Below are 15316 nucleotides of genomic sequence, written 5' to 3'. Positions count from 1 at the left end.
TGCAAAGAGGTGGCAATCTCGTCCCAGTATGAGTTACCATCTGATGGTGGAGCATTTGGAAGAGACTCTGGAAGACGATTCTTGTAAGTTCGTCTGGTTCTGCTGTAACCAGACGTATACCTAAGTGAGTTCACCAACCAATCGATTACTGAACGCACCTACGAATATTCCAGTCATTGACCGAAGTTGCACCATACAATATGTATGGCAGCCTTTTCACCCGTTGGTATATCTGAGAAATTAACAAACGACCGTGCGTGACGCACTTTTTGGACGTGGCCCCATGATCAAAATCTGGTCGGGTTTGAAGGAACGGCTAGTTTGATAGCCAATTTCTAGTGAGCATCACCAACCGACTATCACAAAAATCCTAACGATTACCGGCAATTGAAAGGAAAGACACAAACCGGTTTTTTAAAAATAGTTTTTTCCGGATCTAACTGAGAAGCAGTAAGACTGCTTCAAGACTGGAAGGTATGATTATGAATATTTCAATGGATATTTTTGGCTCGTACCGTTCTATTTTCCATCCAGGCAGAGCACTGCCACAGCAAACGATTGCTATGATACCACTGATCCAAAACAACTACTAAAATGGTCCGACCACAACAATCCACTAAAGTACAAAATCCGAGAACTACAATCGGGATATCGATTTCTGACCGAAACGAAAGCCAGTGATCTAGGAAGACGAAGATTGTGTTAGTCTTACCATCGTCATTGGCAACCCCATCAATAGTGAGTGTCGGGGTTTTCACTAACGAGAAACAGTCAGAAAGACTAAATATGGCAACCGCGAAATGCACAAGCGCAAAGAGTCGAATACCTGATTTGCTGTACAATAAAACGAAGACAGCCAACGTTCAGGCAGCAAAATTTTGTAAATCAAAAACTCTTTCATCATGTCATTTCAGTGCAACCAGAAATTTCAATCAAGCCCTCTGCCACAAAACATTGATGGGAGTAAGCACAAATTTCCCACAACACTAAAACCTGAAGTGGTATCATCCAGCTGTAGGTTAGTATGTATGTGCGACATGTGCATGAACCTGACCGTCTCTGGAAACCTATCTCGTTTCTAAGCTTACAATGGTAGGTCAGAATTGTGACAAGTCAGCAACATGTAGAGAAACTGGAAAATATGCATTAACAGCAGAAGCACACCGATTCTATTCCTCAGTCATGCAGAGGTGACTGTATCTTCAGAAATTATAAATCCTTTAAAGTCAATTTCCACAAAAATTACGTTTATTCCGTCGTTTGCCGATCAACAGACAATGTTACCAACAATGCTGTTCCAAGGGTAATTTGATCATGTATAACCAGACCATTTAGAACATATTTGCATTGAATGGTGTAGGAAGAATGTGCTATGAAAATCATACCTATTGTCCGCGATATACTTCATGTACATAACTCCTGCGCAACGGAAGACGGCATGACTAATATGCCAATAATTCCCTTCAGCCCGGATCAGCGGACTCAGAAAGCATGCGTGCTTATTAAACACATACTAGAAGATATTTTACCTCACGTTGCACAGCATAATATCATTTGACTAATAAAACTGGTAAGATGAGTCTGAAGAGCTAGGCAAGTCTTTCGAGGGAGGAAAACGGGATAGATGTTGCGTACATATAAATTTCCAAGACTTTGAAATCCCTTTTTGGATCTCCATAAGAATTCAAATACTTGGCCTAACTTATTTAATTTTTGTCCTACCAGTGTGACTCAAGCGTTTTTATCTGCTCTATCATAACAAAATAAAACGGCCAAATAAAAATCCCCTTTAGTTTCCCCAATTCACTTTGCTGAAGTAAACTGAATTGCGCAAAAGTAAACATACTTCCCTTTAACCAATACGGTGAATATGAAGTAGTCTCTGAAATAAGTAGATTCGGAGAACACCCTTCGTTAGTTGGTTTGCTAACTTATGATCCTAAACGTCTACTGATGTTCAGTCGTCCAATCTGGTGCCGTAGTCACAAAACGTTTAGTGCCTGTTCAGCAGTAAAATTGAATTATTGCCTTAGTAAGAAAAAATAAAGCCACTGCCAGGCGTAGTCCAGCCCAAGATAAACGAAACGTTAAACTAGGGTTTAAAAGTCGTCCCCCGAGTGTGGATTCTGGCATGAGAGCTTAGCAACCAGAGAGATAAAAAACTAAATATGAAAAACGCACTCACCTCTCCCATGACCGTTAAACTATTCAAAGTCGTCCCCCGAGTGTGGATTCTGGCATGAGAGCTTAGCAACCAGAGAGATAAAAAACTAAATATGAAAAACGCACTCACCTCTCCCATGACCTGGACTTAGATAACCCCAACAGTGGTTTGCACGTACTGAGGAATCAATACAATTCCTTCAGGGTTAATGCATTCCACGTCAAACTAAATAAACAACTTAACTAACAGGTGGCTAACAGGTGGACGGTGAAACTACGGAATTTTCAAATTTGGAACGGCGAAAAAGGATAAATAAAAGGATAATCATAACAGCTCAAATTCATCCTATCTTCTTCAACATAGAGATTAATGTTTAGACGGCCAAAGGCTGTCATATCCCTCTATGTTTGCCGTCAAAATGCTACTTCATTGTGGTCGAAATAATCTGACCGACTTAATAGCTCAGTAATACTTCAACCTGTACACGGAAGAGAATTTTCGGAAACATGGTACTCCACAGCAGATTCGATCAACCGGCGCATCGAACTAGATGCAATTTATGCACCGCTACGTGCAAAAGACCAACATCTCAACCGGAACACTCAAGAAGGATCGAATATTAGATTCACAAACAAAGAAACAAGGAACTCCTTGGTGGCAAATCAATAAAGGTCACAATCCGGGACTCGAAAGGACAAAGGTCACTCCAGCATTGACCAGATTACGATGGCAGGGGATGCCAAGCTCAAAGATCACGTGAGCATCGGCGAATGCGGACACAGGATAATGGAACAACCAATGGAAACGCCCGGCTGAACAACACACGCGTAAGACTACTCAGCGCACAGCCACTAACCCACCGCTACACACCGCAGGGGATGCAAGCTCAAAGATCACGTGAGCATCGGCGAATGCGGACACAGGATAATGGAACAACCAATGGAAACGCCCGGCTGAACAACACACGCGTAAGACTACTCAGCGCACAGCCACTAACCCACCGCTACACACCGCTGCGCTCCCCAATAACGCACTGATGATGTCATCGTGATTGATGATGAAACGTTTGCAATCAAATTGCCCAGCTCAGCGAACAAGCCAACGACCATCGATGGTTTCAGTAGATTTTTGAAGTTTAATTGTGACGATAGAAATCGTACATCTAAACTCTATTACTTTATGTGCAGACGGTTTAAAGGCCCCGAACGGACGTTGTCTTGCCAGATAATCCGTTCGTCATATTTTACCGGCATTTAATCCACTATATACTTGATTCACTTAAATAAAGAACGTCTTCGGTCATCTCATGTATCATTAAGTATACTGTTTTCGCCATTGAGGTCTCAGAGCAAACAAGCCTGTCTTGACAATAATAGAACAGGTTAAGCTTTTAATCCACGATGTCACTGATAGACACAATGACAACGGGACTGCGACAATCAGTAAGTGGACTAAAATGCTCGGTGACCGCTCTGGCTCTGTCAAGGACCACGGTTCACACAGTTCATCAACATGGACCGTTGCCCTTATAAATACATATCAGCAAGACAGCTTCCCAGCAACACAATTGTTTACTTTGCAGCTATATAATATATGCGTCACTAAATGACACGGTAAGTACTTTCTGCTTATTTGTAGCTCAGTTAAGCAAATTTTTAAATACTCCTACTTCGCAGTCTACGAATGCGCAGTACTCAGCCACACTGATATTATAGAGCATAGCAGTGATTTATTAGATCTTGCTCCCAATCCCCTTCATCACCGGTGCAAATTGACTCACCACACTAGCAGATAATACTTTCGAATGTTACCAGGCCGGTTGATCCTTCCCGGCGAGGAGCAATCACTGGACCATGCGCAATTTTTTTCTGCAGTTAGGATCAATATTCCAACTGTTGAAGATATGATAGTTTGAAATTGTGCAAATGACCATTTTTTACTACCTCCGAATTCTAACAGGTGGATACTTTCTGAATTAAGAAGGCATCTCACCAACATCATCTTCATCACCATCATCACCATTGACAGCACAACACCAGTGTTCAACAATAATTCTTCGCTGCCGTAAAACCTTAATTTACTGAAAAGGGCCGTTGAGAAAAAAAGAATAATGATGGGCGATGAAGGGGCTTGGTGCTAGACTGCCGCAATCATTCTGGGGTACCTAACCTACGGACACCCATTCAGTAATTCTAGGTGGAAAGTGACAACGAAAAAGTCATCGGCAATGATTGCAAGCCATATATTACAGCGTCTCCGACGAAGGACATTGTGATTACGTGGACTCCGTCCCTGGAGGTGACGCAAACCGGCAGCACCCAGGCTTTTCGTAACCATTGTTATAGTTTTTTCCCAGGTCAAAATATGACCAACTATCCACTCTAACCATTCTGATATAAACACTAAAGAAAACATTCTTTTCGGTTAAGTGTAACAAATAATATCCAACATTCAGAACCAGTATGGTGTGCTAATTAGAAATTTATAACTGCGCATTTTTATAAGCGCTTGTTTTAAACTAATTTCCATCTTTTTGTGTCACAATGTCCTTAAAAAGCATTCGCCACTAGAAGATAGGTAGTGATAAATTTTGGCGCAGATGTGGTGTATAATTTACCTTCTTTGGTGCTGACGTGTAGAACATTGAACTTACATTGCCATGTAATGTAATTCCATGTAATTTGACTAGTCGTTTTACGCACTTCTGTTTTTATTTCATCTTAGTGCACGTATCTGCGCACATGAGTTTTCCTCAGCAATGTCAAAATGATTATTAAATCAGTTGCTTTCTTGTTAGATCCACTCAATCCTATCCCAGAATGATGCCCTGAGCCTAAAAGCTTTCCTTCAGTTAATAAAAGGGCCAGGGATTTACAAAAAAATTTGGCTCAGAAACATCACTTCATCGTATATTTGGACAACAGCATTAGGCATGCTTCTGGCAAAACTATTTCTTATCCGAAATCATCTCTGGTTATTGGGTTAGCAGTGCAGACAAATGCATAAACAAAAATACTCAAAATGATCACACATTGCGTAGCTAAGACAAGTCTAATTTTGAGCAAGATCCAAATGGCAAATTAAAGTGGTTAACAATCATAGTAGCGCACCGAGGCAAGCAATGCGTATGTTGCAGTACCGATTTATGTGTATCAAATAAAACTGGTTATAATGTGAAGACTTTTGAAATACGTGTCAACCCTTATCAAGCCGCTGGAGGAGGCGTGTTTGTCTGACTTCCGTGAACTGCATTGCCTGCGTGGGTAACCCGAGAAGAAACAGCAAATCGCTGGAATTCCTCAAGACGATTTGTGCGTCCCTTAGGCTTTTACCAAGAACTTTTCAATCCAACTGATTTTTTTGGTTACAAGGCAGCAGTTAGTTTGATGAAATTAGCTCAGCACTGCTTTTGTTGATAACGTTCACAGATGCAGAGTCTGCGAAATAGGCACGAAATCGATGTCAAAAATCTCTCGAGTCAACGTTAACGGAGGCTAATTGAGTTGTATAGAGATCCAAAGTTAGGGCAAATAATCAATGGACAGATCAGCCGATGAACGATAAACTACCTTCCCCTATAGTGAATAGACTTGATAAACTTTTTCTACCTCTTATTTAATCATTAAAACTCCGAACGTATTAAAGTTCAAAACACCACAAACTGTTAGCTTCTGCAGGTCACAATAGAGACAATATTATATCGAAAAACTCCGACGTATTAAAGTTCAAAACACCACAAACTGTTAGCTTCTGCAGGTCACAATAGAGACAATATTATATCGTCTTACTGAGTTCCAGTAGTAAGTAGTCCTGTAAGATTTTATCCTGCGAGAAAACTCACTACCTACAAACTAAACTTGAAAAGTCGATTGCCATGAGATAATATCGCTGGAAGCATTCTCACCGACAGAAGAAGTTCTTGTGGAAAAGCAAGCCAATAGAGTAGGAAAAAACTCTTCTTCTTGCAAGCGATATGTATGTATTTTGTGGCGCCTGCACTCCAACAGCCAGTAGGACATTTCGACCAGAATTTTTCTATTTTTCTTATCATAATTCGCTATCCATTTTTCAGCGTAGAGGACATCACTCACGGGTTCTGTTGCTCTGTAAAGCTTTAAGTACCCAACTATATCGTTTCAGAAAGGTTTGGTAAACGATCAGTTGATTTATGGCATGGCAGTGTTTCGCCTTTCACACAAAAGCTTCGTCAGGTCAAGTGACTAAGTCATCTGCCCAATCTATCACGGACGTCGAGCACTACTCAATTTGGCTAATCATAAGAAATCTCACAGAATAATTCTTTGACTGCCTCAAAACCCGACTAGCTTGGGGACTTACTTCGCCTGACGAAACTTTTGGGTCAAAAGCAAAACTCTGTGCAGCAATAAATCCACCGCTCTTGATAAAACCTTCCTGAAACACTGACTACCCAGCCGGTCTCAAATGATTGAAAATACCTGCCCAACTGTATCCTTGTATGGCCTTGTTTGAACAGATTTATTAGCCATTTTATGTGATCTTCGCAGTTAATTTCTACCGACCTTCCACCTTACCAAGGAACACAATACCGTAGTTTCTGGAAACCAAGGAGATTCCGACAGGCAATAAGAATTGACCTTACATCAGTCTGACCCCGCTCTATCCGACATTTTTTTCGTACTAGGTCAAAAGTTTTGGAAACTGCCACATCCAAGGCCTATATTTTACTGGCTTTGATTTCCGTAGAGCCTTTTGGTCTCATTTTAATTTCGCAGAACGTGGAGGAAATAAATCTATACTTGGAGGTAAACGTAAATATAGCTGAGTGGTACCGCAAACTACCCAGATTGGACCCAAAACCAGGCTGGCACCTGGTTAATTATTCTAGTTTATGTATAAAATTGAGCTTCTGACATTCAGTGACTAAATTACACAAACATCTGGTCATCAAATGACTGGGAAATCTATGAGCACCCAAGAATAAATAAGTCACCTACTTCCTGATGACCATACTAAATACACGAGAACGTATCTTGACAACGAGTCGTGTTCATGTCTCCTATATGAGTCGGTCAAGTTATGTGTTATCGGTCCATGGGACCGTCAATTAATATTTGTATATCTGTTTTTTTCAGTCACAAGGCTGTGTGACATTTTTGAGAGGGGCATTTCTGACAGGGCAGTAATAAAGACGGCCTCCAAAGCTGTGTTGAAATTTACGGTTCCTCGTTCAATGTCGTCGCCTAATGGCAAATGTTGCTTTCAAGGAATTACCTGGAAACTTAGTTGGCTGCACGTTTTCGCTAAACTACTGCTTCCGGGGACCTGACACTTGGAGAAGAATGGATCTTTACAGAAAACTAATATTTATTCATCACAATCCGCTATACAGAGGATCGCTAGCTTTTTTAAAAACAAAAGAAAATCATTAAACCAAAAACAGCTTGGCAGTAAATATCCCATACTGTCATGTATGGCAAATTTGTCATGGAAGACTGTACGAATGAGTCCATGCTGGTACATCAGGCAGATATTGAGGTTTCAGATGGATAAGCTTCGGACTGATTGAAATAATTCGCGCCATTCTGAACTGCATTCCATCATTACCGCCCGTTTTGCGTCTCTATGGGACCTACAGGGGAGGAGACGAATAGTGAATTGGGATATTGTTGGGATCAGCTCAAGACGATAACAGTGGGAACGATGGAACCCAGTTCCAACATGACGACTAAGCAGCAGTTTCTTCAAAACGCCAAACAAATTTTTCATTCTATTTAACTCCTCCTGAACTCACTACTGCTCACGCATGCCAAAGGTAAAGTTGGGATTTGAGCTTTTCTTCCTTATTGGCGAAACCCATCTTAGTTTACATTTCGAATGTTTCGACATGTTTTTTGGAGGTAGCATGTGTGATAATAAGACGGTTGTACGCGATTTTAGTTTGCTGCGACATCGACAAACAAACGCCACTTACTAAGGAGTGGTGCCTAATGACAAGAAATGTGAAAATGTATATCATGGGGTATCATAAGCCTCAAACCTGAAACACTGAATGTTCTGTTAGCTCACTTGCTAACTTTATTGTAGCTACCTCCCGTGACATCTTCAATGAATTCATGGAAAGCAACGACCAAATAACGGTGGTTCAAATCGTGGTATCTACCTACTCTACAACTAACTGACTAGTGACTCAGAAACGCGGGAGTTAGAATGACATCAAGTCAAGGAGGTCCTCATCCGGTTTTCCACAATGCTACGTTTTTTTTCTGCTCACAGGCTACAGTACTATTCAAGGTATGATGGTGGTCATTCCATTATACTACCAAATAACGGTGATTCAAATCGTGGTATCTACCTACTCTACAACTAACTGACTAGTGACTCAGAAACGCGGGAGTTAGAATGACATCAAGTCAAGGAGGTCCTCATCCGGTTTTCCACAATGCTACGTTTTTTTTCTGCTCACAGGCTACAGTACTATTCAAGGTATGATGGTGGTCATTCCATTATACTGTCGTTGTAGGACGCGAACAAACCGATGAGTGGCAGAATCTAGGGCGACCCAGGAAAAGAAACTAAAGAAGTGCTTACATTCAAATCATAACGTTTATCTAACACTGTAAAAGGGTTCATCCTTCATATTTTTGACGCAGGCAACTACTCGTGTAGGTCTGAAGGAGTAACTACAAGCCTTGTTTTGATTGCTCATTTGAACATATTTTTCTTTTAGTTCCATTTCTGATCCCCTATGAACCGAGCTATTCGTCACTGTTTGTGAACAATATGGACTGCTACGCAGTCATTTAAATAAACTAGGACTATTGTATTGTATCATTCACAAAGCCACTATAATCGACTCTTTCAGCCAACCACAGATGGTAGCTATTTACCTAAAATGATTTTGTGGATGCTTTCCCTTTGGAATTTACTAGCCTTACCACACGCTACACGACTAAAAGTGATTACCTTAGTGAGAGTTTGCAGCTATTAGCACAAATGGTGATATAGCAGTGAGAGTTTGCAGCTATTAGCACAAATGGTGATATAGCAGAAACTAATATTGTCGCTCGAAACCATCGAAGAAAGCTTTATTAATAAATTCTTAATAAGAGAAATTTCAGGGAATGAAAAACATCATTCTGATGATTTGTCCAGCTTGAAAACCATTGGAATCACAGTGATAGCCTTGTGTCAGGAAGTGTGTTTTATTTACCCAGCTTCGATAGTCTGGAAGGTTTCGTAATTAAACGCAGCTGAAAACTTAAGTGCATTTCCTGATGCTTTCCCTCGACGCAGAGAAAACACCTCACAGACATGTGGACCAGTACTTTGAAAATCCAATCAAGAGATGGATTGTGATACTTACACAGCCATTGTCACTGTGTATTCATTGAACCTATTTTGTTTCGACAAACGCACCAAATACGTTGACCGGTACACACCAAGAAGATAAACTTGGGAGGTTAGATATTCAAAACGTTTAGAAAGAATTAGTTAAATAATGACAAAAATTTTGAGACTTACAAGCCTTTTATGAATGAATGCTTGGAACGTAAATGAACTTCATCTGTTCTAAGAGGACACTCTCCCCAAACGATTTTCAACCAGTGAAAATCAGTATAAATTGGATAACAAACCAGCGCAAGTTTTTTTTCATTAGTTCAAAAGACGGTTGAACAAATGTCTATAAAATCGGTCCGCCATGACGCTACGTAGGACAACGCTAACTGTGGCTGCGGGTGGCAATTTCCCGCTGAGTCATTGTTCGACAGCTCCTCTGGCGGATTACTTCAATTTGCTTTTTGGCCCCTATGTAGTTTGGGAGAATTTATTATCCTGAATTCTTAGGTTGCATGCAACGAAGTTAAGAACCGTGCGTCACCAAAAGAATTTACCGCCGTCTCGTGTGCTTGGTATCCGTGTCCACATTGAATACTCCAAGATTGAGTAATAAATAACCGGACCTTTCATTTGTATAGTTCTGTGTTAAATGTAGGGCAAGAAATCTGGATTCAGTAAGCTCTTGGGACTTTGATAGAATTGGACTTTACACATACCATTATGTCTACGTTTCTCTAAACAGACAAGTCGTCGAAATGCTCTCACTTTTGACTAGCCTATTGATAGATTTAGGGTTATAATTACACGTGAGTTTATGCATTTGCATGAAATTTTGGTACGTATCCACCAGACATACATATCTACCTAAATAACGTTTGTGCTGGTGTCTCGTGATCCTAGATTCTCTACCGAATACAACCCGGCTGTGTGGATGAGTGTCTTGCGCATAGTCTGTGGCGAAAATAGGTGTACGGTGCACGGCGAGATCACGAATGTCAGTTCGGACCTTCTTGCCAGTGGTTATCAGAGGCATTCTGTTGTGTGAGCTAATAATTTGAGAGAAAATTTAATCAGTTCAACTGCCATCCCACAGCTCCGAAAATGCGTTTAGATCAGCGGTTTGTGGAAAACTTCGAATAGACTGCGATGAAGTTGCGCATTTCCGAACAGCCACTATTGAAGAGTCAGACAAAACTAACAGGATGAATAAGAGTGAAGAATGAATAATCGTGAAAGTACAAAAACAACGCTTGTTCAATAGGACAAAACCACTCAAATGACACTATGGGAATTTCACCAGTCTTCGCGTGTTATTATAGTTTAAATCTGGCACAGTTAAGGGAACAAAATTTTAAGGAATTTGAATTTTGAACCTGAAGGTCCACAGTGGGTTCACTATCCGCCCTCGGTCGATTAGTTTGTTTTTTTATGTTATTCTTACCTGGACGTGTGCTTGACAATGTGAAGCACGTCTACGACATATGGCGGCTTGGGGCTCACATAAAACAAACAGCTACCCTTTGTGATTGGGCTGTCAATGATGATCTACCTTGTGTCCGTAAAATATGGTATGTTATATCATTTTCCCCGCGAGGCATCTGTTTCATAATGGAACCAAGGGGTTCCTCATCGATGACCAATAACCGTTGAGCATTTTTTATAGATTATTTCGTAATTATTCAACTCTTCTGGCACTTCCAATTGGGGCAGTGTGCGTGCTACCTGGAGAAGTAGTATGGCGCTAGAGGGACCCTCGTTATTACAAAATTTACATACATGATGGCACAAGGGCTGGAACAACTTAATGCTTCTCGAAAATTTGTTTCGATATACTGGTCTCAAAGCTGTCTTAGAAGCTGTCACCAATACTTCCCCCTCACTGTCGAAATAAATCTAGCCGTTCACAAATTTATGGTAGGCAAATGCACAACCACCCAAACGAATCCATGCAGTTTTTTTCCTTGGGTGGAAATGGTGGGGTAATCCCTTGAGTCTTTCTGTTGCCGGTACGATAGAGAGCTATATTGTACCCCACCACGACAGATTATCACTTCGTTAGTAAAACTTCACCAATACCAACTCCATTGTGGAATGCTAGTGTTTTGTAAAGGTGCATTTACAGAAACCTACACTTTGTAGACGAGCAGTACGGGAAAAATAAGGGGGCTAATGCTAGTGCATCCCGGACATATTGATGTGTTTACATTCCTAAAATTCTCTTGGTAGCTATGGATACATTTTGCCTCCTTTCTCGCTTCAGCCAACTCATTTAAAATGTCAGATTCCAGATTTATTCTCAGTAAATCCTAATCCACTCTTAAAACTCTATCTTACCGTCGACTCCGACAGAACGTGGTGCCTGTGCACCTAAGTGTGGAAGACAAATTAAAGGTAGCAATTAGGTTGCTGAAGATCTAACATTACAAGGCGGCTATTTTAGAAAGTGGTGTCAGAATTTCTGCGTGGCGCTAAATGAAGCTGAAGACATCCTAGCTTGATCCTGGATGTGTTTAGCCTCACACCCTTTGATTTGCATTCGCTCGTCACTGGTAGGTTTTACTTTATAGATCAATGAATACCAAAAGAAGTCGACGTGATGCCACTAGAGGCGAGTGAGGCACAGATTTGTGGTACTTTGATATGTTTATGTTGTGTTAATTGCCCCAGAGAACTATCGTCGTTATTTTGGGTTGGTGTAATTCCTTTTTTTTAAAAATACCCCCCTTGCTGCTTCGTTGTCAGTGGTACACCTGGTCCCAGTAACTGGACAGAAAATGCTCGTCCAGTCGCTTCCCGCTAGATCCATTAACACATCTTTTGGTTGAACAAGCCTAACACCGTCTTGCATGCCATGTTCGCTACAGTTTCAGCTATGTATATGAATCTAGGCTGAGGTATGTATCAACTGTGCGGATTCTTTCACTAGTGCTGACTAAAGAATGAAACGCCAAATGTGTACTAATGCAGTAACTGATAGGGTTCACTGTTGGTTGTGACACTTAGTACATTTTGTATGTGAATGACTAGTGGAATTCTGTACTACTACTACCTGCTTCATTAGGTTGATATATCCTCCTTTTTCTTTCTACTAGTTTATTGAAACTTCACTCTAAACTGGTTCACCAACATGATAGAAGTACAATAGCATGTTCAGCGGGTGTAATCAACCCTAATCTGAAGCGCACAGCCGGTAAAAGCCGTACCCGAAAATCTTTTACAACTGGTCAGCAGGTAAAGTATAGTTTACAAACCCGAAATTTCGGTAACTGGTTTCCTGTTGGAACTTCTTCAGAAGAGATCATTCAGTAAATTTGCACTCTTCCATTTGTAAAAGCCCCATCCATAAGGATCCGCATGTAGTAATCTTAGCTTGCCCTTTTCAAATACTATTTGGTAATAACCAAATAACCCACTGGAAATCAGTATCTTTGGTACCTTGCGTTTGCACTTCCAGAACAGATGCCATTCTGTCCCCTCCAGCTTGTGTGTATCGCGGCCAAGAAATTTAGTGCTTCTCTATTCTCTCAACTACAGTCCCTTATAACACATACTGTCCTACTGACAGGAAGCATCTCAAAGGGCATGGACAGTGGAATCTCAAGCAATAGCTAAGCATGACTAAAAGGTAAGGCCAGGGGTAATCGTGAAAACCACTTTAAGCCCCTGAAAAAGGGTTAGCCAACGTCACACACATCTGATTTGCTGGTTTCAAAAAGTGCTTGCCAGGATATGCAACAATCATGCTTTGCAAGAAGTCTTCAGCAAGCCAAATTCTATCAGATTCCAGTCTAGTCGAACAATTCATGCCAGGACTCTAATCAATATTTCCATAGTAGTACAAACAATAATCGCAACCTTGACAGCAATCTGAGACATGGTTTACCCCTAGACAACCATTTGGTTTTTATGGCGTAAAAATCTTCAGTGGACTATTTTAAAAACAGCTATTCTACACAATTTAGCCCACCCTCAGAAAATGTTTTGAGAACCGTTCCTTCAACTTGGAGAGCTTTTTGAGCATGGAACACGCTGGCAAAAATACTGAGCAACTCGCACCAACTAATACGTAGTCTTACGTCTTGACTATCGACGACGAAAAATCAGCTTCTATGTAACTTACTTCCTTCATTTGTCCCTACCTCCTGTATGGGTCGTTCACCGATTGTCTCAGTTTCTGGTTGTGCTTGGTTTCCCAAATCACCTGTTTGTGGCGTGGGTTCCTCCTGTTCCGCTTTACATGCAGCTTCTGCCTTATTCACAGCTCCTTGGTCCTTTGTTTCCACGTGCGCACACAAGGTACCTGAAGAGTTTCCCATTCTAATTCTTGATCGTCTCCGGCAGAACGATGCTTTATTTGCTCGACCAAAAGTCTTGAACAGTGCGTCACGAGACCGAACAAAATCGATAGGCCATATATTTGAATGTCTTGATTGGGCAAGGGTGTGTGGTTGAAGGTGGTCAACGCGAGCACATTTATATGTCTTATGCAAATATGTAAATCAATTTACTACCCTCATTGCTGGTCTTTCCTTTGCTTTGGTAATCAGATGAACGTTTTCTACATTTTGTGGCGATGACCATGGGAACAGCTCAGGATAGTGGAGGTCGCTTTATCCGAATTTATCAAAAGCACAAATGCACGTGGATCTCCTGGTCCTTCCCGACTAGGTAAAAATCATCCCATGACCGATAGATGAATAGTAATTAATTAACACCAGCGTATCACACTACAGATGTCGGCAGAAACAAGCGAGTAAGCATGAGGCTTCAGATTAACTCACCAATACAGTGATGTTGAGAAGGTAGTATCAAAGATTTGCGCTTATTATTACATTTCGAACTAAATAGTGTAACGTGAAACACGTCAGAAATCTCAACGGCCATCCATGATCCTGCTTCTCAAACCAAGGGAATGGAAAAAAGTTCACGTGAGTAGTGAAATTGGTGGCCACAACCTGGAAAATCTTGAAAGAATAACTTGCTGAGAAGCACGGACATTGGTAATGTAGGTGCCTACGTTGGCAATAAATGTCTGTTGACAGAGTTAGCTTGGTTTTCATTGTGACCGGGAAACGCAACTGTTGTTAAATACAAATCTAGCCATTAAATAGGATAAAAGATTTTCGCTACCCGTGGATGATGCTTTGAGAAATCATCTAAGGAATGAAATTTTGCCCCGTGTTAGCTCCAGTCCATTTCTGCTTAGACATGTCTTCCAGTCCAGTCATATATATATACATATATATGTATATATCTGCTTTTTGAGCCAGGACTGCCTCAAAAATTCTACACTGACCGAACATCAAGCCATCTTAATAGTTGCAAGGTGCGACTGCACTTGAGCCAGACACACTCATGTCTTCCTTTTGTTTCCTTTATCCGCGTTTTCCTTAAGAAAAAAACAGTAACATTACAGTAAACAGTATGATCCTTGTAGGGGGATAGTATTCGCAGTAGATTGTATCATTCTCTAAATAATATTTTGCACCTGACTAATGCCATCAATGAGTCGTTCGCACATGAGTTTAGCTGGCTGACCCCATAGATAAAATATTCCAAACCCTCGTTTGAGATGAAGGAGAAAGAAAGACGAAATGTGACTCCCTACAAAAAAGCATTGTGAAAGTTCTTACCCAAAAAAGCTGTGATATTCAGCATGAGAGGGAATACGTCTATACCGGAATGAAACTGTTATCATGGATATGCACAGTTGTCTGATACTGGATCTCTTGACTTAACTTCGTTCTAGCTGACCTTAAAAACCCTAACCAAACGTTTGTTTGTGGATAGGTAATTATAAGGTGGATTTTACCAGCAAGACCACTGTGTACC

The 15316-nt window shown here is 40.9% G+C and overlaps 1 protein-coding gene across 1 annotated transcript in view; it reads right to left on the bottom strand.

Annotated features, from left to right (window-relative positions):
• T265_05774 (hypothetical protein) overlaps window positions 1-13879 on the bottom strand; it is a gene marked incomplete at both ends in the record, with an annotated part of 19977 nt that extends 6098 nt beyond the window's left edge. The window contains one exon of the mRNA XM_009170854.1: window positions 13605-13879. Within this exon, the coding sequence (XP_009169118.1) occupies window positions 13605-13800 (196 nt within the window). The remainder of the gene's footprint in view (window positions 1-13604) is intronic.
• Between the last annotated feature and the right edge of the window lie 1437 nt (window positions 13880-15316).

The sequence above is a fragment of the Opisthorchis viverrini genome (genome assembly GCF_000715545.1).
Source record: "Opisthorchis viverrini unplaced genomic scaffold opera_v5_106, whole genome shotgun sequence".
Classification (NCBI taxonomy): Eukaryota; Metazoa; Platyhelminthes; class Trematoda; order Opisthorchiida; family Opisthorchiidae; genus Opisthorchis; species Opisthorchis viverrini.
The sequence above is the reverse complement of the archived record's forward strand: the minus strand, read 5'-3'. Positions and strand labels throughout refer to the sequence as shown.